Source organism: Podarcis muralis, chromosome 13 (genome assembly GCF_964188315.1).
Source record: "Podarcis muralis chromosome 13, rPodMur119.hap1.1, whole genome shotgun sequence".
Lineage (NCBI taxonomy): Eukaryota > Metazoa > Chordata > Lepidosauria > Squamata > Lacertidae > Podarcis > Podarcis muralis.
This window is the reverse complement of record NC_135667.1, coordinates 930566-957047: the sequence shown is the minus strand read 5'-3', so window position 1 is coordinate 957047 and position 26482 is coordinate 930566. Positions and strand designations below refer to the sequence as shown.

Here is a 26482-nt window from a genome sequence, read left to right as displayed (position 1 = left end):
ATTCTGTGGGACAGCTTTTAATGGGTAGGACTAATTGCAATTGTGCGGATTGAACAGAGTTTCAAAATCCCACCCTTGTCAGTAAAAATTAAAAGCATGGGAATTGGGCTGCAAAGGCTACTTTTGAGCAAGTCCAGCTATGAAGCTCCCCCCCTTTTACCCCACTTAACAAAGAATCAGGTAACAATTTAATAAAGTAAGTTTAAAAGTAAGGTTGACTTTCTTCATAATCATGCTCTGTTTCACAGCAACAGTAGCTGAAAAAACTATGCAGGCAAAACACATTTACAGCATAACCAGCTTCAGGCATGTACAGTGGACACTCAGGTTGCGAACGTGTGGGATGCACGTTCGCAACCCGCAGCGTTCACAACCCACAGTGGTGCTTCTGCTCATGCGCGGGTTGCGATCCTGTGCTTCTGTGCATGTGCAAAGTGTGATTAGCAATGCTGGTCAAACAAAGGAAGAGAGAGAGGAACAGGAAGTACAACATGCTCCTTCCTCTCTAGGAGACGAGGGGAAATGACATCACAAGGAGCCCTCTCTACCAATTGTATTTCTATGGTCTGAGTATCTGCCCATCTGCAATACAGCTCTGTGGGCTTAGCCCTTTCTCATGCGAACTAGCAAGAATATGCATTTGTTAGGTTTGGCGTCTAATCTCCCACAGAACAGGGGCCAAACAGATGTCCAAATTGGAAACCAGAGCACCAGAGCAACTCTCCCCACCTGTGGCATTCAAAAGTATCGCTGCCTCTGACTGTAGACGAATTATCAAATCATAAAGTGGGAAGGGACGATGTGGGTCATCTAGTCCAACCCCCTGCAATTCAGGAATCTTGTGCCCAACAGGGGGCTTGAACCCACAGCCCTGAGATGAATGCTGTACTGACAGACAGTTGCATTTGTTTGGAAGCTTGACACCAGCCTAGTGCATGCTCCATGTGGCTATTTGGGCTGTGGGTGTGCAAGGAGGCTGCAGGGGATGGGGGTTCCTGCCACACTGCGGCCCCCTTCACCGCAGAACTTACTGTCAGCATCCAGCCCTGAAAGGCTGAGAGGGCGAACCACACCCTGTGGAGCCCAGAGCAGAGGCGGATTTAGGAGAGCGCGACCAGGTCTCCTGCACTGGGCGCTGAGCCAAGAGGGCATTGCAGCCACAAGAAGCAAGAAGCCAGCAGCGTCAACAGAGATTCATCAAATATACACCCTCAGCATGCACTGTTGCCCAGAGTGTCTTGCTCCTCGCATCTAGTCTATGTGGGATGTGAAACACAAGAGCAGTCAAGTACAACGTTCCTAGAGTGAACATGTTTACACATGGGGAGGAATGTTTGTCCCGCCAGCAGGTAAACTTCCTGTTTCCTTCTGGGCTGGGACAGACTTCCTCTGCATGTGACTAGAGGTGGGCGTGGCCTCACCTGTGCAGGTAACGACAAAAGCACAGGGCAGGACAGCTATCCTCCCCCTTTTGACTACATGCATCAAAGAAGCAACATCTGCTTAGCCAAAGATGCTCTGGACAAAGGGACTGTCTCCTTATGAGATAGCTTAGAAAAGTTACATACACCTGGAAACTAAGTCTGCCTTCTGGGATCTGATTGTGAACAGAATGATGTGTGAGTAAACCTTTTAATACTTTTATAGAAGATTGTGTCGTGTCTTATCTTTTATGAGGGAATAAGGGGAAAATACCAGAACAGTTATTCTAGAGGCTTTAGCGAGCCTGAGCAAATTCATCCGCTGCAAGTTTAAAAAGGGGGAATGTTACTCTGCTAAATTGTGAACTTGTTAACACAAGTTGGAAAGGCTATAATAAGACAATATATCCTCTCCTGCATCCCTGAACATTCCCACAGTCTATTTTCTAAGTCTCAGATCCCTCCCTCTGCCTATGGCGAGTCCCAAGGAACCCTCTCTGTTTCTGCCTGGTTTTTTGTTACATTGTCTAACAATCCCTTCTTTTAGGGATGGAAGCTGGAGCTGGCAGGTTTTCAACAGCCACACTGTTAGTTGGTGCCGATGTTCCCTCTATTAAGACTGACTCCAGTCTTTGCTCAGGGCTGGGACATTTGCTTATCTGCCCCCGTTCCTCTCCCTCCAGCCTCCCAGACTCCAGTATTTTCCAGCTCTCCTTCTCCTCTGGGGCGTGTCCAGTCTCCCACCACCACGAACCTGGGTCCAAACGGTCCTCTCCTGCACTTTCTCCAGAGGCCTCTTAGCGTCTCCTCCTCACTCAGCCAGACCCTGACAAACGGAAGGTGTGTGTGTGTGCGTGTGCCGATTTTTGGTGCCACTTAAATTTCAAAGCCCAAAGTCTGTCCCTGCCCAGAGGCTTCGTGGCCCCCTGCCCGCCTGCCTCATCTTCCCCTGAGCTCCATCAGGGGAACCCGTTTCCCAGAAGGCCAGCCCTGCTTGCTGACGAGAACCGCCCATCCATTAAAGGAGGCTGGAGTGCGTCAGCTCCAGGCACCTGCCCAATGGGTTGCTGGCAGCCTGCCGAGATGGCTCGGGGCCCGTGTGCCCGCCTGCTCCCTCCACACCCACCCTGCCCAACTGGGGGAGCTGGGTGCAAGTCTCCCAACTGCTGGGGGGGCACAGAAGGGGAGAGTTGCTCTTGCACCCGATTTCTGCTTGTAGGTTTTTTCCCTTTGGGGCAGGGGTCAGCAAACTTTTTCAGCAGGGGGTTGATCCACTGTCCCTCAGACCTTGTGGGGGGCCAGACTATATTTTGGAAGAAAAAGAAATGAACAAATTCCTATGCCCCACAAATAACCCAGAGATGCATTTTGAATAAAAGGGCACATTCTACTCATGTAAAAACACGCTGATTCCGGGACCGTCCGTGGGCCGGATTTAGAAGGTGATTGGGCCTCATCCGGCCCCCGGGCCTTAGTTTGCCTACCCATGCTTTGGGGCGTTTGGAGGGGAGGATTCGAACCCATGGCTTCATGTTACGAGAAAGGAGATTCCGACTCAGCATCAGGAAGAACTTTCTGATAGTAAGAGCAGTTTGACATTGGAAGGTGATGGGCTCTCCGTCCTTGGAAGTGTCTAAGCAGAGGTTGGGTGGCCGTCTATCAGGGATGCTTGAGCTGAGATTCCTGCATCACAGGGGGTTGGACTAGATGACCCCAGGGGATCCCTTCCAACTCTACCATTCCATGATTAATAATAATATTTATGCCCCGCCCATCTGGCTGGGTATTCCCAGCCATTCTGGGTGGCTTACAGCATATATTAAAACATAATAAAATATCAAACATCAAGAACTTCCCAAAACAGGGCTGCCTTCAAATGTCTTCTAAAAGTTGTATAGTTATTTATCTCCTTGACATCTGGTGGGAGGGCGTTCCACAGGGCGGGCGCCACCACCGAGAAGGCCCTCTGCCTCGTTCCCTGTAACTTCGCTTCTCGCAGGGAGGGAACCAGATTCTGTGATTTGGCTGGCCCCTGGGGGGACAGGATGCTGGGCTAGGAGGGACCCCGGGGCCTGATCCGGTAGGTTGTGGTTAGCTCTCCCTCTCCCAGCCTCAGCCACCCAGCCCTTTCTTTCAGGGAACAGCAACATCCCTCCTCCCAGGGTTGTTGTGAAAACTAGCAGGAGATCAAGTTGCAAAGCAGTTTGCATGCTGGTCTAGCCCGCAGGCCTGTTTGGAGGAAAGGTAAAGAGCTTGCATTCACAGTTTCTCCATTTTGGCTCCCCCCACCCCCAGGCGCTGTGAGGGGTTGCCTGTAGCTACTGAGAAAGATGGAAAGGGTTTTTTTCCCCTGCACTTGCTCAGAGGTAGAGCTCTGTTAGGCTCCCACCTTGTCATCCCCTTCCAGGGAAGCTCTGGATGATTCTCTAAAGTTCTGTGCTGGGGGGGGGGGTTCCGAAGACCCTCCCACCTCCCCACAAGTGATTCAGAGTCTCAGGTGGGAGACAGGAGGAAGGTCCACTGCTGACCTCTCCCACCCTGGCCAGATCTCGCCCCTCCTAGCTGCCCTTCTCTATGGGGCGCCTCTGGTGGGTGGGGTTGAGGGGCTTTCGTAGCCCCCCAGCCTTCCTCCTCTCCGTCGCCCTATATTTAGCTGCCGCTGGTCTCTGAAGCGCTCTCGGAGCGGCGTGACTCACTCTCTGCAGCCGCTTCCTGCGTCACCGGAGCGGGAGGAGGAAGAGGAGGAGGCTGGGGGGGGGCTGTGCTGACCGGCGGGTGGGAGCAGCTTTCAGATGCAAACCCCTCACCCCAGGAGTGCACCCCAGGCCTCCCCATGCGGAGAGCAGCCCCGAAGCCTCTGCTGTCCCCGGTCGAAAACCTTTTCCGGGGCTCACAGCCTCACTGAGCCCAGTTCCCACGCCTCTTTCTGTGAAGTGGGGAGGGAGTCAATTGCTGCCTTTTGCCCCCCCTACTCCATTCATGGAGGAGCGAGTTGCCTCCTCCACCTTTCTTTAGAGCATGTGCAGAGTCCCTTTCCCTCGCCCCCCACTAAGTGCAGGGGGTTGTCGCGGGGCTTAAGAACCACGTGCCCTTTGCTAAGAACCGGGACCCGGCCCTCGGTACCCCGCCCCCGCCGCATCCCAGCGAGGTAAGGGTCGATTGGTCCGCGCCGGTTCCGCCACGCAGCGATGCTGGCGAGGTTTGCGAGGAGGGATCGCTTTTTTGCCATTTAATCCTGACCACATCGGAACGCGGCTCTTTCAACCTTTGACGGCGGCGGGGGGGGGGGGGAGTGTTTGCTTCTCGCGCTCCTGAAATGGCCCCCGGCACCTCTTCTGAGAAATTAATCGCTTCCTTTCCCCGCCCCGCACTCCAAGGTGGCAGCGAAAGGCCGAGGCGACACCGGAAAAGCGGTTCACCCTTCGCAAACCTTCATTAACTGTGACTCATCCGTCCGTCTTCGCCCCCACCCCACCCGAGATACCTGCAGTGAGCCTGTTTGCATGTGGATATTTGTGGGGAGGGGGGGGGGACGAGAGAGAGAGAGTGGAAAGAGGCCAATACTCTTCTGCAGGGATTGGAGCTCGCTGGCTCGCGTGCGCCTTCCGCCCCCCGCCCCATCCTGTAATGGCATTCATTTCTCCTGCCTGCCCCCCCCCCGCGCGCTCCCCGCCTCAGGACGAAAGCGAAGTGGCAAGCAGCTGATAACACTTCGGAGCGCGCGCGCGGCCGCGTGATTCATCGCTTCCTAAAGCCCAAAACGGAGATCGGAGCGTAACAGCGAGGGAGAGAGCGCGGCTCTCCAGATCACACGCAAACTCCCCCCCCCCCCACGCCCCATCCACTATACACGCGTCCACGCAACGCCACCGCCGGCACGCTTCGTTTCATTCACACCACCCATTCAGAGGCTTGTTTCGCGCTTTCCTGAGTGCCCCTGAGCAGCTGCAAAGTACTTTTCCGGAATAACTGCAAACAACCTTATTCTGTGTTTCGTATTTCTGACTTCTTTGCATGCCAATAAAGGCTGATTGATTGATTGATTGATTGAACTGCAACCAGCCCCTCCACCGCTGTCTGCAGCAACTGGGGCTTCCAAAGGGGGGCAGGTTCCAAGTTTGAGCCCCCACAGCACCTCTCTTGAGCCCCGCCAGCGCCTGAGAGGAAGCCGGGAATGGCCAGGGAAATCCGCCCAGGGCAGCTGTCCGAGGTGCTGAAGGAAGCCGCTCCCCGGAGCAAAGGCGCCGGGTGACCCCGTTTCCCTAGGCCCCGATTCCCCCGTAAACGCAGCCCGCCTGAGCGAGAGGCCGAGCCCGCCAGCCCCACGCCCTGCCTGCTTCTCGCGGGTTCGTTCCCTGCCGGCCACGCGGCGAAGAGAGAGATTTACAAAGGGCAGCAAGCGACCGGGCTGCTGCAGAGAGAGTGCGCCCGCAGGTTCCCTCGCCACGCCGGAATGCGCAAAACTCAGGCAGGCTCCTTCTAGTCCCAGGCACAAAACGCAAAGCTCATTTACACCCCGGAAAAACACTTTATGCGCCGCCGCTCATGGGATCGAGGAAAGAGCCCTACTCAAAGGATCGGGACCTCTCCGTGGTTCCCAGGCCCAAGGAAAACGTGATCCTAAACAGGCTGGATCCTGCCGGAGAGGACAAAATTGGCACCTCTCCCGTGCAGGCGCTTGGCACTAGCTCAGCGGTTTAAAGGTACTGATAGACGGCCGGCTCTTCCCCCTGCGCTCAGATCCTGACAGATTTTCAAGCGGGGTGGGGGGCACATCGGAGCTGTTGGATAATGGGGCGGATGACCTCGGAAGGTGGTGGGTCTCCTTCCTCGGAGTTTTATAAACAGAAGTTGGAGGGGGCGCACCTGACAGGGGCTCTGTGACTCCCGCATTGCAGGGAGGTTGGGCTCGATGACCTTTGGGGGTCCCCCCTCCAACCCTTTGGTTCTGCGCTTTCAATAAGATCTGAAGCACACCGGCCGTATGAGAGGAGAGCGCGCAAATATTGCAGCAACAGGCTCTGAACTGAGTGTGAGACTTTTGTAGGGCAGGAATGGCTCTTGCGCTTGGAGTGGGAGCGGGGTGGGTCCGTTGCAAAGAGCAGGGGTCCTGCATTGTAGGGGAGAGCGTGGAGGGGGGCGCACCAGCGACGGGGAGCGAAGCACCCCAGGAGTAGCAGCGTCGAGAGGCGGCGGAGAAAGAGCTTCGCCTGGTGGGCTGCAGCAGCGCTGGTGTAGCGTGACACGTCTCTCTCTCCGCTGGCACGTGCTGCGCCACAGCCGCCCACTCGCCTACCGGGACACACACACACACACACACACACACACACACACACACACACACACAAGGCCCGCGCTGGGCCCCCCATCTCGGGCTATTTCCAGATCCCTATTTTGCCATCACGTGCCCCACCAGCTGGAAGGAGAGTGACGGGGAGGAGAAGCAGCCAGGATGAGTCTTCTGCAGCGTGTGTGTGTTTGGGGGGGGGTCTTTTTGCCTCTCACCTTGACAAGGATGGCGGGGGGGGGGAGGTGCTTCGCCGCTTTATTTCGAGGCCGCCGCCTCCTCCTCCTCCTCACCCCTGGCATTTCTGCCACGGGAGAGGCAAGTTGGCAAGAGCTGCCCTTTCCGTGCGCAACAGCCTTTCACACCACCCAGCCAGCACTCTGGTGAAACTCACAAGGCATGATACGGGGCGGGGGGGGGGGCAAGAGCGCCACTCTCTCCCGCACGCCTGTAACACGGAGGTTCTCTTGAGCCCCGGACAGAGCTCCCCACCCCTCCCCCATGGATCTGTCCCTTTTTAAAAGCCTCCTTCGCCCGATGGCAGTGAGCCAAACCCTGGCCCGCACGAAGCAGGCGCCTCCTTTGTCCCACCCTGAATCCGAATCACTCTGTCCCAGTGGGAAGCCTGCAGAACCCCAGAATGGTAGAGTTGGGAGGGATCCTCAGGGATCATCTAGTCCAGCCCCTCTGCAGTGCAGGAACCACCGCGAAATCGCAGCCTGTGTGGTCTGGGGGCTCTAAGGAAGAGAGTGGGGCGGGGGGGGGGGACTCCCTCTCCACAACATCCCTGCTTCTTAATATATAAAACCCCCACCCCCGCCATAGCCTGTTCTTCCTGGGGGAGGCGCCTCCTCCTCAGTCAAGTCAGTTGCCTCTTACAGGAAGTTTCCTATCCGGCCTTCCCCTCTCTCTTCCCCTTAGAAGGGGCCCCCAGGATCATTATAGTCCAGGGGTCAGCAAACTTTTTCAACAGGGGGCCGGTCCACTGTCCCTCAGACCTTGCAGGGGCCGGACCATAATAATAAAAAATGATAATAATGAATGAATTCCTGTGCCCCACAAATAACCCAGAGATGCATTTTAAATAAAAGGACACCTTCTACTCATGTAAAAACACGCTGATTCCTGGACGTCCGCGGGCCGGATTGAGAAGGCGATTGGGCCGGATCCGGACCGCAGGCCTTAGTTTGCCTACCCAGGAAGAAGCTCCACTGATTCCCCCCAATCTCTTTTCACCAAGCCCCCCCCCCCCCAAGGCCCACGCCCTCACATCCCTTCCATTCCTTTCCTGGCCCATCCTCTCTCTCTCCTGAGCTGGGGCCAAGGGCCAAGGCCCCCCCCCCCCGCCACGGAGCTCCCCCGACGCGAGAGGGAAGCGCCAGCCGAGGCTGAGTCTCCCTCTCAGCCTCCCCCCCCCCCCGCCCGCCTTGCTCTTTTCGATGTTGGCAGCAGCAGCAGCAGCGGGCACTCACAACACGCGCGACACACGCAGACACACAACTAGCTCCGGCTGCTGCCTTCCTCCTCCTCCTCCCTACAAATCCCCCCGAGTCGAGGCAGTGGGGGGGGGTGTCCGCCTCCCTCCTGCCCCTCCCACCCCAGAGCTATAAACTGTGCCTAATTAACCAGAAAGGATGTCTCATCATCATCATCATCACCGCCATCATCATCTCCTCCTCAATGGCTCGGCTCGGCTGCTGCCCGCCTGTGACTCACACGCTCAGCCTCCCGCCCCGCGGAGAGAGAGAGAGGGGGGGGGCGGCGGCTCCAGAAGCAACAGCAACGCAAGAACATCAGGAGGGCCTGGCTGCTGGATGAGGCCAGTATTCTGTCCTTACATTGGCCAGTCAGGTGCCCCAAACGGAAAGCAGGCTAGTAGCCAATGATAGTCTCCTCCATGGATTTGCCCTCATCGTCTTCTAAAGCCATCCAGGCTGGTGGCTGGGCCTGCCTCCAGTGGCAGGGAGTTCCTCAGTCCAACTCTGCGCTGCATGAAGAAGTAGAAAAAGCGGCAGCAGCACCGTACCAGCCCCCCCCCTCCAATACACACAGCACTAACAGGCAGCAGGGGCACCCACGTTGTTAAAGCAAGAGCACTAAAAGCCTGGGCTAAATTGGAGCCTCCTGGCCCAGCAATGCCTATCTGAGGAGCCAGCCCTGACCTGCAGCCAGCCTCCTGAGCCCACTTGCTCCACATGCTAGAGACGGCTCCTCTCACCATGACGTGCGCTGCCAATCAGTGCAGGCAGTACTGAACTGGGTGGACCACTGTGCACAAGCCAGTTCCCGACATACATTGCAGGGGTTGGGCTAGATGACCCTTGGGGGGCCCTTCCAAAGCCACAATTCTAGGATTCTATACATGGTGGGTGTGGGAGGGTCTGCAGCCAAATCACGAACGGGACTCTGTGAGGTCATATCCTCTAAACTTTTGTGGCGGGAACAATAGAAAACTTAATATTCTTTCTGCCACCGCACACTCTTCTTCTGACCTACAGTGGGGTAGCATCTCTGCATTTTGAACTGGACTATGGACTTTTCTAACTTCTCAGGACTATCGCCTGCCGGCTTTTCATCGCTGTCATTGTTGAAACATGGCAAGACTTTTAATGTGAGTAAACCACATCTTTTTCTTGTTTACTTTAACAGTCTGAGAGTGGTTTCTTTGTTAAGATGGAAAGATAAAGGGAGAACGTAATCCAGGCCTGCCTAATGTATCCTTGGATATCATCATTTGTTCCAGAAGCTTGTACAACCTTCTCCTAAAAGCTTCTAGAGATGAGCTGTGCACAGATGGTGATATCACTCTGCTGAAATAGGTATTTGCATTCTCACACAAAGTGAGAAAGAGGGAGGGTGATAAATGAATAAAATATCCTCTCCTGCTCATCAAAACCCACCCAAGAGTGCGAAAGAGAGCTCTGGGCCTTGAGAAGCCGGAGTGATGCTGCCGGCCAGATGCAGGAACACAAGAGGGCCAGGTGGACGGGCAGTCTCTGTCCTGGCAAGGCAACTCCCTTAGTTGCATCCGGGAAGGAGCAGTGGGGCTTGCCCTGAACCCATGGCCACTCCACACACCAAGAGGGCACCCCCACCTCACCTCTGAGGACGATGCAAACATCTGCACATGGCAGGCTGCAGTGGGTCCTGCTCCAGACCTGCCCCCTCCAGTCATCTGTGGGTGGGAGAAGTGTTCCCAGATTTGCAGCTGACCCACACGCCTCTCTTCCTCCCTCGCTGGCTACCTGGCGAGGCTCCAAGTCCGAATGGAGCCTCTTTGTAGAGATGGATCAGAAGCAGGTGCCCCCACACCCTGCAAATTACCAGGCCGAAATATTGCCGCATGATTGGGTCAGTGGAGCGTCACTTGAACCCAGGACTCGGCTCTTCGAATCAGACCTGCAGCCTCTCTCTTGCCCTCCAACCTCTGCTTATGCTGCCCAGCAACAGAGAATCACCCCCAAACCTGGGATGGGGGCAAGCGTGGCAGAAGCCCCAGCATCTCCCCCCCTGCTCTAAACTGGGTTGGGGGGCTGGGGGACCAGCAAACCGAATCCCTGGTTGTGCCTCTGCCTTCTCTTTCCTCTCCGCTCAACGAACAGAGGAGCGCCCAAGGCCTCTGACTCATGACTTCTGATTTCTCGCAGAGAGTGTTTAGTGCCATAAATAATCTTCGCAGGAGTCTGTTATTCTTGATGGGTGCAAAAAAATCACAGCTTATTTGTTTACCAGGAAAGAAAAGAAAAAAGAAAAAATTTCTTGGGCTCCGGGGAGGCTGGAAATCTGCTGCCACCCCCATCGCACAAGCCCATCCACTTTGGGGAAGGGGAGAAGAGGTCAAAGGTTCAGAGGGAGGCAGGCAGGCAGAGGTCAAGATGTGTATAGGGGGGGGCGGGATTCAGGGCAGCTGGTTGTGTTGAAGGACAGAATGGGGGGGTGGGGGGAGCGGATGAGACATGGAGGGGTGTGAGGGGAAGGAAAGCAGGGCCTCTGAGAGGGAGAGCTGTTTATTAGAATGGTAGAATTGGAAGGGAACCCAAAGGTCATTTTGCACATCGCAAACAGGAATAAACGGGTGGAAGAGAAAGGGGGTGAATGGATGAACGAATGGGCAGAAACAGGAAGTGCCTAGGTGGAGGCAGGCAAGAGAGCCCCCAGAGCAGAAAAGGAGGCAGGTGTGATGAGGAGGCAGGTGTTCTTCATCTGGGGCTGGGGGGAGGCAGCCCCCACTTCATGTCGTGCCTGCTGGAGGATTGATCCGCTAGCGAGTCACTGCATGATGTCATATCCTCTAAACTTTTGCGGCAGGAAGGGGAATGATAGAAAACTTCTTCTTCCTCTCACACTCTTCTCCTTATCTGTGATGGGGGGAAAAGATGCCTGTGAACTCTCCTCCAGAGAATGCACACCACTTTTGGACTATGTGCTTTGTAATTGTTCAAGATTACTGCCTGTCTGATTTTCATCACTGGAGCTGTTGAATCTTGGCAAGACTTATAGGTGAGTAAGCTTTATATTTTTATTGTTTACTTAAACAGTCTGAGAGTGTTAAAGGGAAACAGAATGGAGAAGAGTGATCCAAGTCTGCATAGCACATGTTTTGATATCTTAATTGTTCTAGGTCACACCTTTTTGGAATTTTGTAACTAAGAAGTACTATTTTGATGTATTTGCTGTCTGCGCTGAATTGTAAGTAAACTTCTTTGTTTTTGCTGAAAGGTGTGGTCATTCTTGGCAACGGGGACAAAGAGGGGCAGGTCAGCGGACCTCAAACAGGGATAAAAAAGTGTAGCTTCCTAATTCCTAGCTTCTGGTAAGCTGCAAAAGCACACGTGTTGTTTACTCTGCCAAAAGGGTTTCACAGCCTGTTCACTCTCACAGTTCTCCCACACACATGGGACAGGAGGTTTAAATTTTAATTGACAGCTTTAAAGCTCAGTCCATCTCCATCATGAAGGCTGCAATGTTTTGGACGTTCCAGCTTAGAGAAAAGCTGGGTAAGAGGCAAAGTGATAGAAGTTTGTAAAATTATGGATGGCATGAAGAAAGTGGAAAGAGAAAAATTTGCTCCCTCTCTCCTATCACAGAGACTCGTGTGCATCCAGTGGAGCTGAACACTGGAAGATTCACGGCAGATAGAAGAAAGTCCTTATTCATGCAGTGCAGGGTTAACATGTGGAACTCTCTGCCACAGGAGACCTGGACAAATTCACAGAGGAGAGGGCTGTCAGTGGCTACTAGCTGTGAAGGTTCTGCTCTGCCTCACAGCTGGAGTCAGTGATGCTTCTGAATCCCAGCTGCTGGAATAATTTTGCTCTTGTGCTGAAGTCCCCCTTGAGGGTTTCCCAGAAGAGGCAACTGTTTGGCCACTGTGAGAACAGGACGCTGGACTAGGATCCAGCAAAACCTAATTTAGCCCAGGCGGGGAAGGGGCTCACCCACAGGGGGGCCTTGAAGGGAAGGAGCGAGGCCATAGGGAGCATTTCCCCCTTAAGTCTCACCTCCAAGCCCCTCGGCCAAACTTCTCAGGAAGATTGTCTGGGGGTGTGGCCCTTGCAACCTCTGTAAGGGATTGGGGGGCCAGGCGCTGAGGTATTACAGAGTAGTGGGCCGCATAGGAGGAAGGGGGTGCAGCTGACCAAGCAGCCAGAAGGCCTTCCGGAAAGCGAGCGAAGTGGTCCTAAGCAGACCACTCATTCCCTTCCCCTCCTCTCTCTCCCATCTGTCCACCCACCTACTGGATCTGGCCAAGCATGAAATTGAATCCGGGCGCCTCTGCTGGATTGGGCTGCCCCTCTGCTCCGCAGGTCCAGCACCCCCAGCCCATAATTCCTCCACCTGCGGCTCCTTGCTTTGGGCCAGCCCCCTCCTGCTGCAGTCGAGGAAGAGAGGCAGAGACCCAGGGAGAGCAGCCCTGCTTTACGCCAGCCAGGCAGGGATCCAGCCCCTTTGATTCATTCACACAATCAGAGGCTCCTGCTGCAAGAGTGACTCACTCACCAGGCATCAATCTAAGCTCTGACAGCCCGGAAATCCGGCATTAGCCCCGGGAGGGAGCAGCTAATTTTCCGGGAGAAAGGATGGGAAATGGCAGAGGAGGAGGAGGAGGAGGTAGAAGTGATTGTGTGAGTGAGTCAATGTGGGCGTTGGAGGAGGGCATCAGGTAGCCCATGGATGGAAAGGGACCAGGGGTCACACGTGGGGAGACTGCTCACACACCCCCCACCCTCGGAGCCCAGGCTCCCTTCCTATTGCCTCACAGCTTCTAGACCTCACTGCTCACCCCAAGCCCATGGCTTCTCAACTCACCCTTTATGGAGTAAGGTAAAGAGACCCCTGACTGTTAGGTCCAGTCATGGCTGACTCTGGGGTTGCAGCGCTCATCTCGCTTTACTGGCCAAGGGAGCCGGCGTACAGCTTCCGGGTCATGTGGCCAGCAGGACTAAGCCACTTCTGGCGAACCAGAGCAGCGCACGGAAACGCTGTTTACCTTCCTGCTGGAGCGGTACCTATTTATCTACTTGCACTTTGACGTGCTTTCGAACTGCTAGGTTGGCAGGAGCAGGGACCGACAACGGGAGCTCACCCCGTCGCGGGGATTCGAACTGCCGACCTTCCGATCGTCAAGTCGTAGGCTCTGTGGTTTATACCACAGTACCATCTGGGCAACTCAACCAACAAGGAACCCCTCCTCTGGTCTCCGCGGTCTTAACAACCCTGTTTCATGGAGGAGGGGGCTATCGATGGCTAACAGCCACACTGGCCCCGCTCTGCCTCTGTGGTCGGGGCAGCGACACTTCTGAACCCCAGTTGCTGGAAACCCCAGGAGGGAAAAGGGCTCTTGCGTTTGGGTTTTGCTTGCTGGTTTCCCAACAGGGCATCTAGTGGGCCACTGTGAGGACAGGGTGTTGGGCTGGATGGGCCCCCTTTGGCCTGACCCAGCGGACTCTTCTAATTCTCTTCTCCATGGTGGAGGGGCAGAATAAGGAGTTGTGGCTTGTGCCAGCAAGGGGGTTTCCATTGGCCCGTGGTGGGTGGGAGAAGTGGGGGAGATACACAGTGATGAAAATCAGGCAGGCAATAATCTTTAACTGTTTACCAAAGGAGGGAGTAAATAATTACCCCCTCCTTTGGTAATCCTCAAAGGGACGCAGGTGGCACTGTGGGTTAAACCAGTGAGCCTAGGACTTGCCGATCAGAAGGTCGGCGGTTCGAATCCCAGCGACGGGGTGAGCTCCCATTGCTCGGTCCCTGCTCCTGCCAACCTTGCAGTTCAAAAACACGTCAAAGTACAAGTAGATAAATAGGTACTGCTCTGGCGGGAAGGTAAATGGCGTTTCCGTGCGCTGCTCTGGTTCGCCAGAAGCGGCTTAGTCCTGCTGGCCACATGACCTGGAAGATGTACGCCAGCTCCCTCGGCCAATAAAGCGAGATGAGCGCCGCAACCCCAGAGTCGGCTGCAACTGGACCTAACGGTCAGGGGTCCCTTTACCTTTATCTTGGTAATCTTCACAGAACTCTAGCCCAATGGTTGCCATTACAGTGGTACCTCGGGTTACATACACTTCAGGTTACAGACTCCGCTAACCCATTACCTCGGGTTAAGAACTTTGCTTCAGGATGAGAACAGAAATTGTGCTCCGGCGGTGCAGCAGCAGCGGGAGGCCCCATTAGCTAAAGTGGTGCTTCAGGTTAAGAACAGTTTCAGGTTAAGAACGGACCTCTGGAACGAATTAAGTACTTAACCCGAGGTACCACTGTAATTTGATTTTGATTTGATTTTAGAATGCTGTGTTACTTTTATTGTTGTTAGCCACTCTGAGCCCGGCTTTGGCTGGGGAGGGCGGGATATAAATAATTATTATTATTATTATTATTATTATTATTATTATTATTATTATTATTATTATTATTACAAATATCCGCAGTCCAGTTCAAAAGGAGGAGAGCAGAGAAATGTCTCCCTCCATCGCAGGTAAGAAAAAGAGTGTGTAGTAAGTAGTGGAAGGAAGAAACAGAGGGAAAGTTTCGATTGTTCCCCTTCCCGCCACAAAAGTTCAGAAGATATGATGTCCTGGAGTCTCCTGCCTGTGATTGGGCGGCAGATCCTCCCAGAAGAAGCAGAAGTGCCAGAGCTCAGTGGCAGAACACCTGCTTGGCATGCAGAAGGTCTCAAATCCACACATTTCCACATAGGGCTGGGAGAGAGAGGTCCTGCAGGTGAGCCTCTCCACTTTGGTGCACCTGACAGAGAACAGGGTGCTGGGCTGTATCCAACTGCGCCAAACTTCTTCCACTCCTGTTGTTTGTGGTGGAGCTGTCGAATTTAAACAGGGCCACACAGGAACTAACTGCATTTAACTTTGCGCAAGGCAGGGAGGTCCAGTCTTGCACACAGGAAGTGATGCAATAAGGAGAGGGACCCAGGACTGCATTTTGGGGTGTGAGGTTCTTGTGCTGCTCTCTGACCTCACAGAAAGGCTGCCTGGAGAGTATGGATACCAGGGAGGGAGGGAGGGAGGGAGAAAAAATTGTTGCCCTACAAATCCTGGTCAGCCACCATGAAAAGCAGGAGGGTGCTGAGCTAGACGGATTTTTGTTCTGCTCCAGATAAAGGGCTGTTCCTGTGAGGAGGGGGTTGCAGCATTGGGGGGCTTTTCAGGCAGTTAAGAGGCGGCATGGCCGGAGTTTATGCAATTATGCATGGCATTGGAGGAAGAAGTTTCCCTCCCTCTCCCATGACACCAGGATTTGTGGACATCTGATGGCGTTTAATGCTGGAAGCTTCAGGATAGATAAAATAAAGAACTGAGGTGCGAAACTCCCTTCCGCAACCAACAACCTAGATGGCTTTAGAAGAGAATTGGACGGAGGAGGCGGAGAATTCCTTTTGAATCTCAGTTGCTGAAAACAGAGGAAATGGGCCCTGGCCTGATCCAGCTGCAAGTTCATCTTATGTTCTTGCATGATGGCGATGTATGGTTCTGGTGCATGTATGGACTCTGGTTTCAGAAATCTAGCCACATGGTGGTCTGCTAGCGTCTCTCTCCAAGGAAGCCTATGGATGAGCCTATGGATACTTTAGCAGCTTAAGACAAAAATCACTCAATTGTAGAGTTGGAAGAGACCTCAGGGGTCATCTAGTCCAACCCCCTGCAATGCAGGAATCTTTTGCCCGACGTGGGGCTCAAACCCATGACCCTGAGATTGAGAGTCAAGAGCCAGTGAGGTGTAGTGGTTAAGAGTGCTGGATTCATAATCTGGTGAACCGGGTTCGCTTCCCCGCTCCTCCACCTGCAGCTGCTGGGTGACCTTGGGCCAGTCATACTTCTCTGAAGTCTCTCAGCCCCACAGAGTGTTTGTTATGGGGGAGGAAGGGAAAGGAGAATGTTGGCTGCTTTGAGACTCCTTCAGGTAGTGATAAAGCGGGATATCAAATCTAAAACTAAACTAAACCCCACCAACTGAGCTTTTCTACCTGCACGGAGGTTCTTCCTCCTCCCCAAGTTTCAAATTTTCACAGTGCTGTACAACTAAGTGACTCACTGCTTGTCTGCCCCAGGGGGTGCAAGGGGAGCGGGGATATAATCACCTGACGTGCATTACCTGTCTGCTTCCCCACACACCTGCAATCCACCCCCACCTGGAACTCCTGTTTGTGAAGCCGCCCTCTGCACATGTTCAATGGCTGGCTCAAATGTCCACATCTCGGCTGAGCTGGAAAGGGGGCGATGGTGTGTCTTCAGTTTCCAATTCAGATTGGAGCTGGCTTGAGGGGAGAATGCATGAAAATACACAAATAGTTGCAGGGCGAGTATGAATTGTGGCTAACGTCATGTCTATACGTCTTCAGAAACCAGCAGTGGGAGCAGGGAGGACAGAGGCGACAGCAAAATGTACACAGCTGTTGTTTCAACCCTACATTTCAGGAGAGAGAAATCTGCTGGCAAACCTTCTCCTTAGAGCTGAAAGCTCGACAGCCACGTCTACCAACAATTTGGTCTGTGTTTAGCATCCAGAATATTTCATACCTCCAGCGCGTTCCAATATTTGATATTATTCGACAGCTTGCATGCAGACGGTTGTTCTGCTTTGAGGGTTTATCATGGCTGAAACCTACCCAACCCAAAAAGGATCTAGAAGGTTGCTCAAAAATCTAGAAGCAGACACCTTTCACTTGTGTGGGGGGGGGGGGGGGAGAAGGTGGGATTTCATACAGGCAATGAGATGTTGTTGAGTCCCAAGTAATTGTGAATGTCCCTTTCAGCTTTAAATCTGGGCTGCTGAGGAGCCCCTGCATCTGGGGTGGGGAGTGAGGGGGCAGAGTTGGCTGAAATGGTCCAGGAAGACCCCCAGAGACCCTTTTGGTGTTGTGTGGGCTTCAGGGACGGAGGGCTTCAGGGAGGGAGCCACCTTGCTCAACTGCAGCTAAGGGGGGGTGTCAATGACCTTCCCGTGGTTGCTCGCCCACCCCCAGCATTGTGCAGCATAGATCCCTCCACTGCAGCACGGGGGGGGGGGCGCAAAATGAATCCCCTCTTTCATTGCAGCAAAACACGAATGACAGTGTTGGGGGAGGGGGCAGAGAGAGAAGCAGAATCTTTGGAGGAATGTCAGAAAGGGAGAGGTGTGTTGGGGGGGGTCCACCTGTAAGCATCTCTCCCTGCCCTAAGCCCCCCTCTCCCCACATATGGGGCTGTTGCAGCAGCCGGAGCAGCAGCAGCCACCGCAACGCCCACCCCCACCCCCACTCCCAGGACCGTGAAGGGGGCGTGAAGGACGCAGAGGACTGCAGAGCGTGCGGAGGGTGACTCATCGCCCCTGCCCTTCTCCCCACCTGCCACCCCCCGAGGCTGGAAGCACCCGGTGGCACGTACCCCCACCGAAAAGTGTGGGGCGGGAGCTGATCAACCTGGGAACTAAGAGGAGGAGCGCCGTCCAGGGATAGAGGGCAGGATTAAAATGCGGCGCTGGGGGGGGGGGCGCTCTTTGTATGAATGGGCGAGCACCGCGGTGAGAGGGGGCTGGAAGGAGAGAGGCGCGAGAGCGCGCAGGTGGGAGGGAGCCGGGCCGTCGGGAGACCGAGAGCCAGCCAGCCAGAGCGCATCTCCCCATCGAATCGCTCGCAGAAGGAGACCCGCCGGTTAAAGCGCGGAGGCGGAGGAGGAGGCGCGCCCCGGGTCCGCACTAGCGCGCGGGGGGGGGGCAGGAAGGCGACGTGGACTCTCCGGGCGAGCGCCCGTCTGAACACACGCGCGGAGCACACGCGTCCTCCTAGCGCGCCCCACCTCGCCTGGTTACCTGCGTGCGCGTCCACAGGCGCCTCCCGCAAAGGGCGCCCTCCGCGCACCGGCCCCGAGGTAAAGGGCGCGGGAGAGAGAGAGGTTCTCTCGGAGCGGCGCCTGGGAACAAAGGGGTCTTCTCCCGCCAGCGCGCTCCCGAGCGCCCACACCGGCCGGAGGCGGCGGCGGCGGCGGCGGGGAAGCCTCCCCCAGGCCCTGGAGCCGAGGCTTCCTCCGTGTCTCCCCCAGGCCCCGGACCATTCACGAATCCCTCTCTCCTCCTCCCGATTCTTCTTCAGTCATTCATTCACCCAACACTCCACTCTCTTCCCATTCATCCCCTTCATTCATTCCATTCGCTCGCTCGCTCGCTGGACTTTTTTCCCTTTTCTTCCTCCACCCCCCCGGTTGTGCGCAGGCGCGGGGCTCCCCTCCAATCGTGCTCGAATTTTATGAATGAACATTGACGTCAATGGGGCCCCCCACGTGGGCCCGGCTGGAAGTACAAAAGCGGCCGCCCAGCCCAGCCGCTCTCCAAGGTGCTGAACGGCGGCAGCGCAGCCCCGGCGAGCGAGCGAGAGAGCGAAAGGCAGAGCCAGGCGGGCGGACCCAGCGACTCCAGAGGGGTGGGGCGGACCCCAGACCCCCGGCCGGCCCAGCTGCCACGGAGCCGGTAACACGTCCCCCTCCCTTGCAGAGTCATTACACAGGCGGCGAGAAGCGGGGGGTGGGGGAGTCCTAGAGGACAACCCCCGGCCCGCCTCGCCCATCCCTGGAAGGATGGTCGGAGAGGGTGGGGGGCGCTGAAGGAAGCGCTGCTCGGTAGCGGTGATTTAAGGCGAGGAGGCGGCCGGGGACGACGAAGAGGTGGCGGCGGCTCTGGGGCGGCGGCTGCGCGTCTCCAGGATGGGAACCGCCGGTTGGCAAGGAGGGCGTCTGCTCCCCCCCCCCCCAAGAAGGGCTGCCCCGAGATGCGGGGTTCAGGGTGGTCCCCTTGGGGGAGCGATTCCCGAAGAGGGGCGGGCGCCTTTCGCTAGCGACAGGGGGAAGCCGGTCGTAGAGGGGGGGAGAGAAATGGAGGGGGGGCTCGGTCGCTTCGAGATATGGCAGGTAGACGGACGCAGATGTGGGGCAGGGGATTCTATCCCTTGAGGATGGAGGGGGTGGAAAAACGCTTGTGGGGAGCCGGTGGGAAAGAATGGAGAATTATGCGAACGTTGGAGAAGGCGAGGAATCCGGGGGTGTTGTTGGGAAGGCTCTCTTGAAACTGGGGTGGGGCTAAGTTATGCAGAGGGGCTGAAAATGGGGCGCGGGGGCTGCTCCAACGGCATTGGAGCGGGGGTCAGCTTTCTAAAGGTGAATGGCTGTTGGGAAAGAGGGGGGTGGTAGCGGAGGGTCTCAGCCGGCAGACGGAGGCGGCGGCAGCAGCGCTGAGGCTGCCAGTCATCTCCTCCCCTGCATGTGTGGGCGGTGGGTGTGGGGACTGCAGAGAGGGGGGGGGAGCGAGCGAGCGAGCGAGAGACGAGCCAGCAGGTCTTTCGCGCGCTCTCTCTGATGTGGGGAGGCGGAGGAGGCACGGGGCGACGCTTTCGGTGCCCCAGAAGCAGCCAGCCCAGTGACCCACAGCTCAGAGATAACTGAGGAAGAAAAGGTGGGCTGGGGGGGGGGGGACGAGCAGAGGACTTCTTTGTTCTAGAGTAACTCTTATATAGGGAGGGAGGGAGACAAAGATCCCATCGGTCCCATATAAAGCCGAATAGTGGGGTGTAGGAAAGAACACCCCAATCGATGAGATGAGGATGTCAGGAGCAGCTCCAGGGAAGTGGGGTGGTGGGTGGGAGGCAGGGAAAGAATTATGGGGACCCCGGATCTAGCTGCAAGCGGACCCCCGCAGACCCCCCTCTTCCACAGCACGATTCAGACGGAAGAGCCTCCTCGTTCCCCTCACAGTATGGGGAAAATCTAGGCTGGGTGGAAAAGGCAAAAACGAGGGTAATAAAACTGCCAGTTCAAAATGCACTTCCGATAAACAGCAGCGCCCCCCCCCCCCAACTGAGCACACCTAGGCTGAGAATGCAGGAATGTAGCCGGGTGCCAAGAACTGAGGGTCCTGGCGACTGAGGAGCGGGGGTGGCGGCACCCTCCTGCCCCCCCCCTCTGCTGAGCACGAGGAGCGGGCTCTTCCGTCTCGTGGCATCCCTTGGCAACCCCGGCGGAGTTGGGAAAGTGTGCGGGGGGGGGCGGAGGAGAAGGAGATGCATGGCGTAGTGTTTTGTACGTGCGCGCAGAGAGAGACGTTTTGTCGGAAGGAGCTGCCCGGGTGTGTGTGCGCGCGCGCGCACCTCTGGCAGGCAGGCAGGCAACCCTACGAGGCGAGCAGGATCCCGGAATCCGGCGGCGATGCACGGAATTGTCAATGAGAGACCCATTACGAGCGTACAGTACACGACGTGCCTCTCCGCCGCTCAGGCAGCGAGCTGGCAGGAGGCGCTTCGGGGGGGAAACAAAACCCCACGATGCAGCCGGGTCTTAAGAAAATGGGAGTGGGGGGGGGGAGAGAGATGTGGGGACGAGAGAGGACCACGTTAACACGAGGGCTGGAGCGCTGCGCCTGGTGTGGGGCTGGGCAGAAACCATTTTCCGAGGGGAAAGCGGGGGCTCAGCCCCACAGAAGGGGAAGTCCTAATCAGGAAGAGGCTCGCCAAAGGACCCCGCCACCCCCTCCTCGGTGACAGAACTGTGTCACCTAGACCGGCCAGCCCCCCCCCCCCACTCAAGGCTTGTGGGTCGAGGCACCTCCCCTCCCGCCAAGGGGATGACGTTTCCTTTCCCAAGTTCGTTAAGTTTGTGGGTCTCGCCAAAGGCCAGGGCAAACCTGCACGAGGCAACAGTGTTAGCAACATCACACAGAACAGCTCGGCTGGTCAGAGCCCGGTGCTGAAAACGCCGAGGTGGCAGGTTCGATCCCTGCAGGGGACGGCTGCCTATTCCTGCATTGCAGGGGGTTGGGCTAGATGATCCTCAGGGTCCCTTCCAACCCTAGGATTCCATGGCACGTGGGGGTTTTGCTCTTCCACTCAATCTGTGCGCGTGAATCGTAGACTTCTAAAGGGACCTGAGGATCATCCAGTCGAACCCGCTGCAATGCAGCGCTCTTTCGCCCTATGGCTGGAACCCTGAGATTAAGAGTCTCCTGCTGTGTAGAAGAGAGAGAGAGAGAGAATGGGGAGGGGGGTGTCTCCTCGACTTTATGCCGCTCTGACCTCGCCTTTGTCTGTCTCCCCTGCACAGCACCTCTCTCCGCGTGGCAGGATGCCGTGCCTTCACCACCTTCGCAGAGCTGCCTGGCTCCTCTCTCTCTGCCTCCTCCTGGCGCAGTCCCACCTCCGCGCTGCTGCGCTCCCCACTGGAAGGGGGCAGGAGGAGGAGGCCCGCCCAGGCGGCGGCGGCGGCGACAACGACCGCGAGTCCCCCCAGCCTGAAAACTCTCCAGCCGGCCGGGCGATGCTGCCGGGACCCCTCGGTCCCGAAGACCAGAAGCGGGGCGGCCCCGACGAAGGCGACCTCTTCCAAGACGTGGACCCCAAGGCCTTGGCCGCGGTCCTCCTGCAGGCGCTCCAGGCCGAGGCCGACAAGCCCAGCGGCGGCCAGAGCCTGAACCCGGAGCCCAGCGCCAACGAGGAGCGGGTGCGCAGCGAGACCAAGAGCTCCGACGCGCAGGAGCAGCCGGAAAAGAAGGCGCAGGGGCCGCGCTGGGAGGCGGGCGAAGACGGAGGCCGAAAGCAAGAGGAGCTGGAGGAAGAGGGCGGCGAGGCTGGCGAGAGAAGCTTCGGGCAGCAGGAGCTGGACGCCCTCAAGTCGATGTTGGAGGAGCTGCAGCGCTACAGCTCGGCCGCCAAGAGGGCGGAGCCCCCCCAGGGCCCGCCGGCCCCCCAGGAGCGGGACGACGTGCTCAAGGAGCTGGAGGAGTACGAGCGGCTGAGGGCGCACGCCAAGCGCAGCCCGGCGCCCCCGGGAGGAGAGCCCTGGGACGGGGCGCGCAAGCTGCGCCAGCAGCAACACCTGGAGCACCAGCTCCTGCAGAGGCGCTACGAGGAGCTGGCCGAGAGCCGGCGCCAGGCGGAGGAGGCGCGGAGGGCGGCGGCCGAGGAGGAGCGCCTGGCGGACATGGCCTCCGACCTGCTGCTCCAGTACCTGTTGAAGGACGGTGAGGAGGAGGAGGAGGACGGGCGCCAGGGGGCCAACGCGCAGGAGGAAGACGAGGACGACGAGGAGGAGCCGCCGCAGCGGAGCGGGATCCGCCGCAAGGGCAGCGGGCTCCTCTTCGAGGACGAGGAGGGCAACGTGGCCGAGGACAAGCGCTCCAACGAGGCGCCCGTCGAGGAGGACGACGACGACATCGACCCCAACACCATCGACCGCCTGATCGAGCTGTCCAGCAAACTGCACCTGCCCGCCGACGACGTCATCGACATCATCAACAACGTGGAGAAGAAGAAGAAGGAGGTCCCCGAAGTGGCCCCCGCGGGAAGCAAGGCCAAAGGGCCCGGGGCCCCTCCGCTGCCGCCGCCGCGCAACAAGCCCAAGAAGGCGCCCGCCTACGCCGTCTACCGCCCGGAGCCGCGGCCCCCGCAGAAGCCCTACTACCCTCCGGCGGACTACAAGTCCTACCACCACCACCGCCTCCCCAAGCAGAACGAGGCGGCCTGGAACGAGGTGCTGAAAGGGGACGAGTACCCGGCGCCCAAATGGTACCCGGCCCGGCCCAGCGGAGGCAGCAGCGGCCACAGAGGAGGCGGCGGCGGCGGCGGCGTCAGCAACTACGCGGGCAGCAACAAGATCTCCAACTACATCAACCCGCGGACTTTCCAGCCTCCGCCCTACGCGCGCTTCCGCGGCCCGCTCCCCGGCCCCGTGGTGCCCCGGGAGGAGTTCTACGACGACGGCCCGGCCCGCGAGGAGGACGACGACGGCGGCGAGGACGAGGAGCTGCAGAACTACATCGAGACGATGCTGATGAAGCGCCCCAAGGCTTTCCAGTGAGAGCCGCCCGGGGGTCCCCTCCGCCCCTCTCCTCGCCCCCCGCCCAAAGAAACTGCCATCCGCCGTGTTTCCGACATGAAATTCAGGTTCTTGCATGAGTCAGGAGAACAGAGTCTCCCCCACCGAGCGAAAGGTCCACGCGGAGGACGCCCGGTTGCCACCCCACCCTCCTCCTCCTCCTCCTCACAGCCAGCTACCTGGTTGCCTCCTCACCCCCCCCCCCCCTGGATACCAAGCCGCCGCCCCCCTGCCCACACCCTCATCAGGTGCGCATCTCAAATATCTGGCCTCCAGGCAGGAAAGAAACCTGCGCGGAGCGTTCAGACAGAGGGACACCTGTTTTTCCGCTGCAGTGAGTCAAGTCGGAGCTCCCCGTGCAGCCATGGGGCAGGACCGCCCCCCCTCCGCCTGTCCCAGCTGTACAAAACAGCAGGCAGCCACCCTGCCAATGCAAAATTGGCAAGGACCCGCCCCTTCCTGGCCCCTCCTTCCTCGGGGGCAGCCTCACAGCAAGCATTCCAAGTGTAACGCTGCAAATCCTAAGGGGTTTTCAGTTGAAACCACCACCTGTCTGGATCTCCCTCCTGCCCCCTTGGGAAACAGCCCCCTCCAACCCCACCACCCAAAACCGCACAATTTCATGGGCATAGCCAGTAATTTTATTAGGGGGGGCACGTTTCATGTTAGGGGGGGCAGAACCTCAGATAGTTAAGTATTTTTATTGATTTGCTTTATTTAGGGAGGGCAGATGCCCCACCCCACCCCGTGGCTACGCACATGCACAGTTTTACAGCACACTCAAGAGAGGAGCCCCAGCAAACAATGGAGAGGGGGGAGAGAGAGGAATGAATAATTGTGGCCACATCTCCCCAGGTGTTTGTGATAATGAAGGCCACCAGGTGGCACTGAAAGCGAGGACCCAAGAGGACCTGATCCTGCACCCTGAGCAGGGCAGCAGGGAGTGGTTTACTCTAGCAAAAGCCTAGACTGGTCTTTCCCAAACTTGGGTCTCCCAGCTGGTTTTGGACTACAATTCCCACCGTAACTAGCTGGCAAGACTAGTGGAATGGATTGTAGTCCAAAAAACAGCTGGAGATCCATGTTTGGGAATCCCTGGCCTAGAGTGAGGCTCCGAGCACTGCAAAAGCTCCTCACACTGCTGGATACAGAGATAACACCCCTTTTCTCTGCAACAAGAAGAACAGCAGAATCCCAGAATTGTAGAGCTGGAAGGGACCCCAAGGGTCATCTAGTCCAACCCACCCTTTAAAACACAGACATGTTTTGGAAACCTAACGTAGCTGCTAAAAACCTTGCCCTACTTTGCTCATCCAATATTTAGCCTACCAAAAGCGGAGGGGGAAGTCACAGGGTAAAAGATGCGACCCAGAAACTGCTCACAGAAGTGCCCCCCCACCCCAATTTCCTGGCTGCCAACCCCGTTCAAAGAAATGCGTGTGGAAATTCAGGGCGGCTGAGAAGCCACAAACATGGAGGAGTATTTGCCCTCAAGTACTCCGAGAGGAGAGGAGGACTTATTCTCACAGACCTAAATTAACCCAGTTCACTTGTGTTCAGTTCAGCTGGGGGGGGTGTTTCCGGCCCCTTGGGGCAGACTTTTGGCTCCAGAGCCTGGCTGAGGTTTATACTGCCTTAAATCAGGTGGAAGAGAGAAAATTGCCACAAAATCCACACTCCTCCCCCTCAAGCGCTGGGGGCCCAGAGGCTCTCTGCTGCTGCTGCCTCCGCCGCCCCCTCTCCCCACGGAATTCTGTCCAGAACAAAAATATTCCCTGGCTGAGACGGAGGAGGCCAGGGCAGCAGAAAGAGAGACAGAGAGGTTTCTGACCACAAACTGCCTTACCACAAACTCTTCCCGCGCCCCAAGCCGTTCCTTCCACAGCACCCAGGCGTGGGGCACCTTGAGCTCCACAGGCACCCGCACTCAGAAACAAGTTGGGGAGGGGGAGGCTTTGAGCATGCTGTATCGATACCTACTTGTGTAAGTCCATGACCATCTAAAGCTGTACCTGAAAGGGTCCACCAGGGCGGGTTTCCGGAGAGCAAGCCGGGGGGGGGAGGGTAGGATGGGGGCGAAGGAAGCAGTCTGCACGCGTCCAAAAAAGAACCCCCTTCCGCCGGCATCAGTCCTAGAGTGTGCGAGTTTCTTCGCTTTGTGGCGTCCAGTCCTGTAAAATAATAATAATAATAAAAAGAGTTGTTTCGATGTCCTGATCCATTTTGTTGTACTTGAAATAAAACACCTTTGGCCTGTTGTAAATAGCATGTGGAATTCCTAGTTTTGCTATAAAATAAAAGCAACTATTTTATTACGAGTTACTCTCATTATTTGCAGATCTGGAGGGTCAGTGGTGGCGCAGGAGGGGGGGCATTCAAGGTGTGGCGTGACCCCCCCCCTCCAAAGAGAACCCGGCCACATTTCAATGGTAGGTTAAGGTGCACCTTTCTGCACAGGTATCTGGTCTGTGTGTGTGTGTGTGTCTGTGTGCAGGATGAGATCAAAAACCTCCCTCCTGTTGCAGCCGCTGTCGCCACCGCTCTTATTTGTTCCTGTTGCAGCATAACTTACAGCCTAGAAATGATTATGCATTACACAGTTTCCTTGCATTGCGCTGTACATAAACCACCCTGGGAGCACAAAGGGGGCAAGGCCTGGTTTGAAATCCCAATTTAGAAATAAATTATCAATAACCTCCAGGGCTGGGTGATATCTGGTTTTCAACATCGCCATATATCATCAACTAAACATCATGACGCAATGATATATCACAATGTCTGAAATAGGGATGGAGCTGTGTAGAGGCATCGGCTGGCTTCACAGTTTCCCTCGCACTGTGATTTTTGCCGGCGCCTGCTCTTGTGATTCGCCGCCCCCCTGCATGCGGCAGGGGAGAGCTGAGAAGAGCCGAGACGGCAGAGTTACCCAGGGCTGAAGGAATCGAGAGAAACATTGGCTGGCTTCACAGTTTTCCCCACACTGTGATTTTTGCATAGCACAGACACCTCATGATTTGCAATACTTTTGCCGGGTCAACAATTATGAAACTGGTATCACAATATGGATGTCAAACCGGTTTTGGACAATATGTCAATACAGTGGCACTTTGGGTTAAGAACTTAATTCATTCTGGAGGTCCGTTCTTAACCTAAAACTGCTCTTAACCTGAGGTACCACTTTCACTAATGGGGCCTCCCGCTGCCACCACACCACCACTACGCGATTTCTGTTCTCATCCTGAAGAAAAGTTCTTAACCTGAGGTACTATTTCTGGGTTAGCGGAGTCTGTAACCCGAGGTACCACTGTATATCACCCAGCCCTAAAAATCCCTCTCGTAACCTCCACACCCAGCAGAGGCATGAACGTATCCCAAGAGGCTGCGGGATCAGGCCAGTGGCCCAACTCATCCAGCATTCTGCTTGCATTGTG

At 56.4% G+C, this 26482-nt stretch overlaps 2 protein-coding genes across 8 annotated transcripts in view; one reads left to right on the top strand and one right to left on the bottom strand.

Annotated features, from left to right (window-relative positions):
• The window catches only part of LOC114582471 (uncharacterized), a 45394-nt gene that overhangs the window by 15870 nt on the left and 3042 nt on the right, over window positions 1–26482 (bottom strand). For 4 of the 5 annotated variants that reach the window (XM_077916717.1, XM_077916716.1, XM_077916715.1 and 1 more), the window contains exon 2: window positions 25032–25222. The gene's annotated coding sequence lies outside the window, so the exon portion shown is untranslated. Of the gene's footprint in view, window positions 1–25031; window positions 26480–26482 lie in introns of those variants that run through there. The other variant, XM_077916714.1, reaches the window with a different exon arrangement.
• Window positions 10756–25369, top strand: VGF (VGF nerve growth factor inducible). 3 transcript variants are annotated; one of them, XM_028703526.2, is made up of 2 exons: window positions 10756–11208; window positions 21282–25369. In XM_028703526.2, exon 2 carries the CDS (start codon window positions 21303–21305, stop codon window positions 23031–23033), a length of 1731 nt encoding a protein of 576 aa, XP_028559359.2. In that variant the 5' UTR covers window positions 10756–11208; window positions 21282–21302; the 3' UTR covers window positions 23034–25369. The 3 variants fall into 3 exon arrangements, with proteins under 3 accessions (XP_028559359.2, XP_028559358.2, XP_028559360.2); XM_028703525.2 differs by lacking the exon at window positions 10756–11208 and adding an exon at window positions 18448–18663; XM_028703527.2 differs by lacking the exon at window positions 10756–11208 and adding an exon at window positions 19530–19641.

Coding starts and splice junctions, on each gene's coding strand:
- VGF (XM_028703525.2), top strand. CDS start 18,463: ATGGGGCCCCCCACGTGGGCCCGGCTGGAAGTACAAAAGCGGCCGCCC. Junction 18,664..21,281: donor GCCCAGCTGCCACGGAGCCG/GTAACACGTCCC, acceptor TCCCCTGCACAG/CACCTCTCTCCGCGTGGCAG.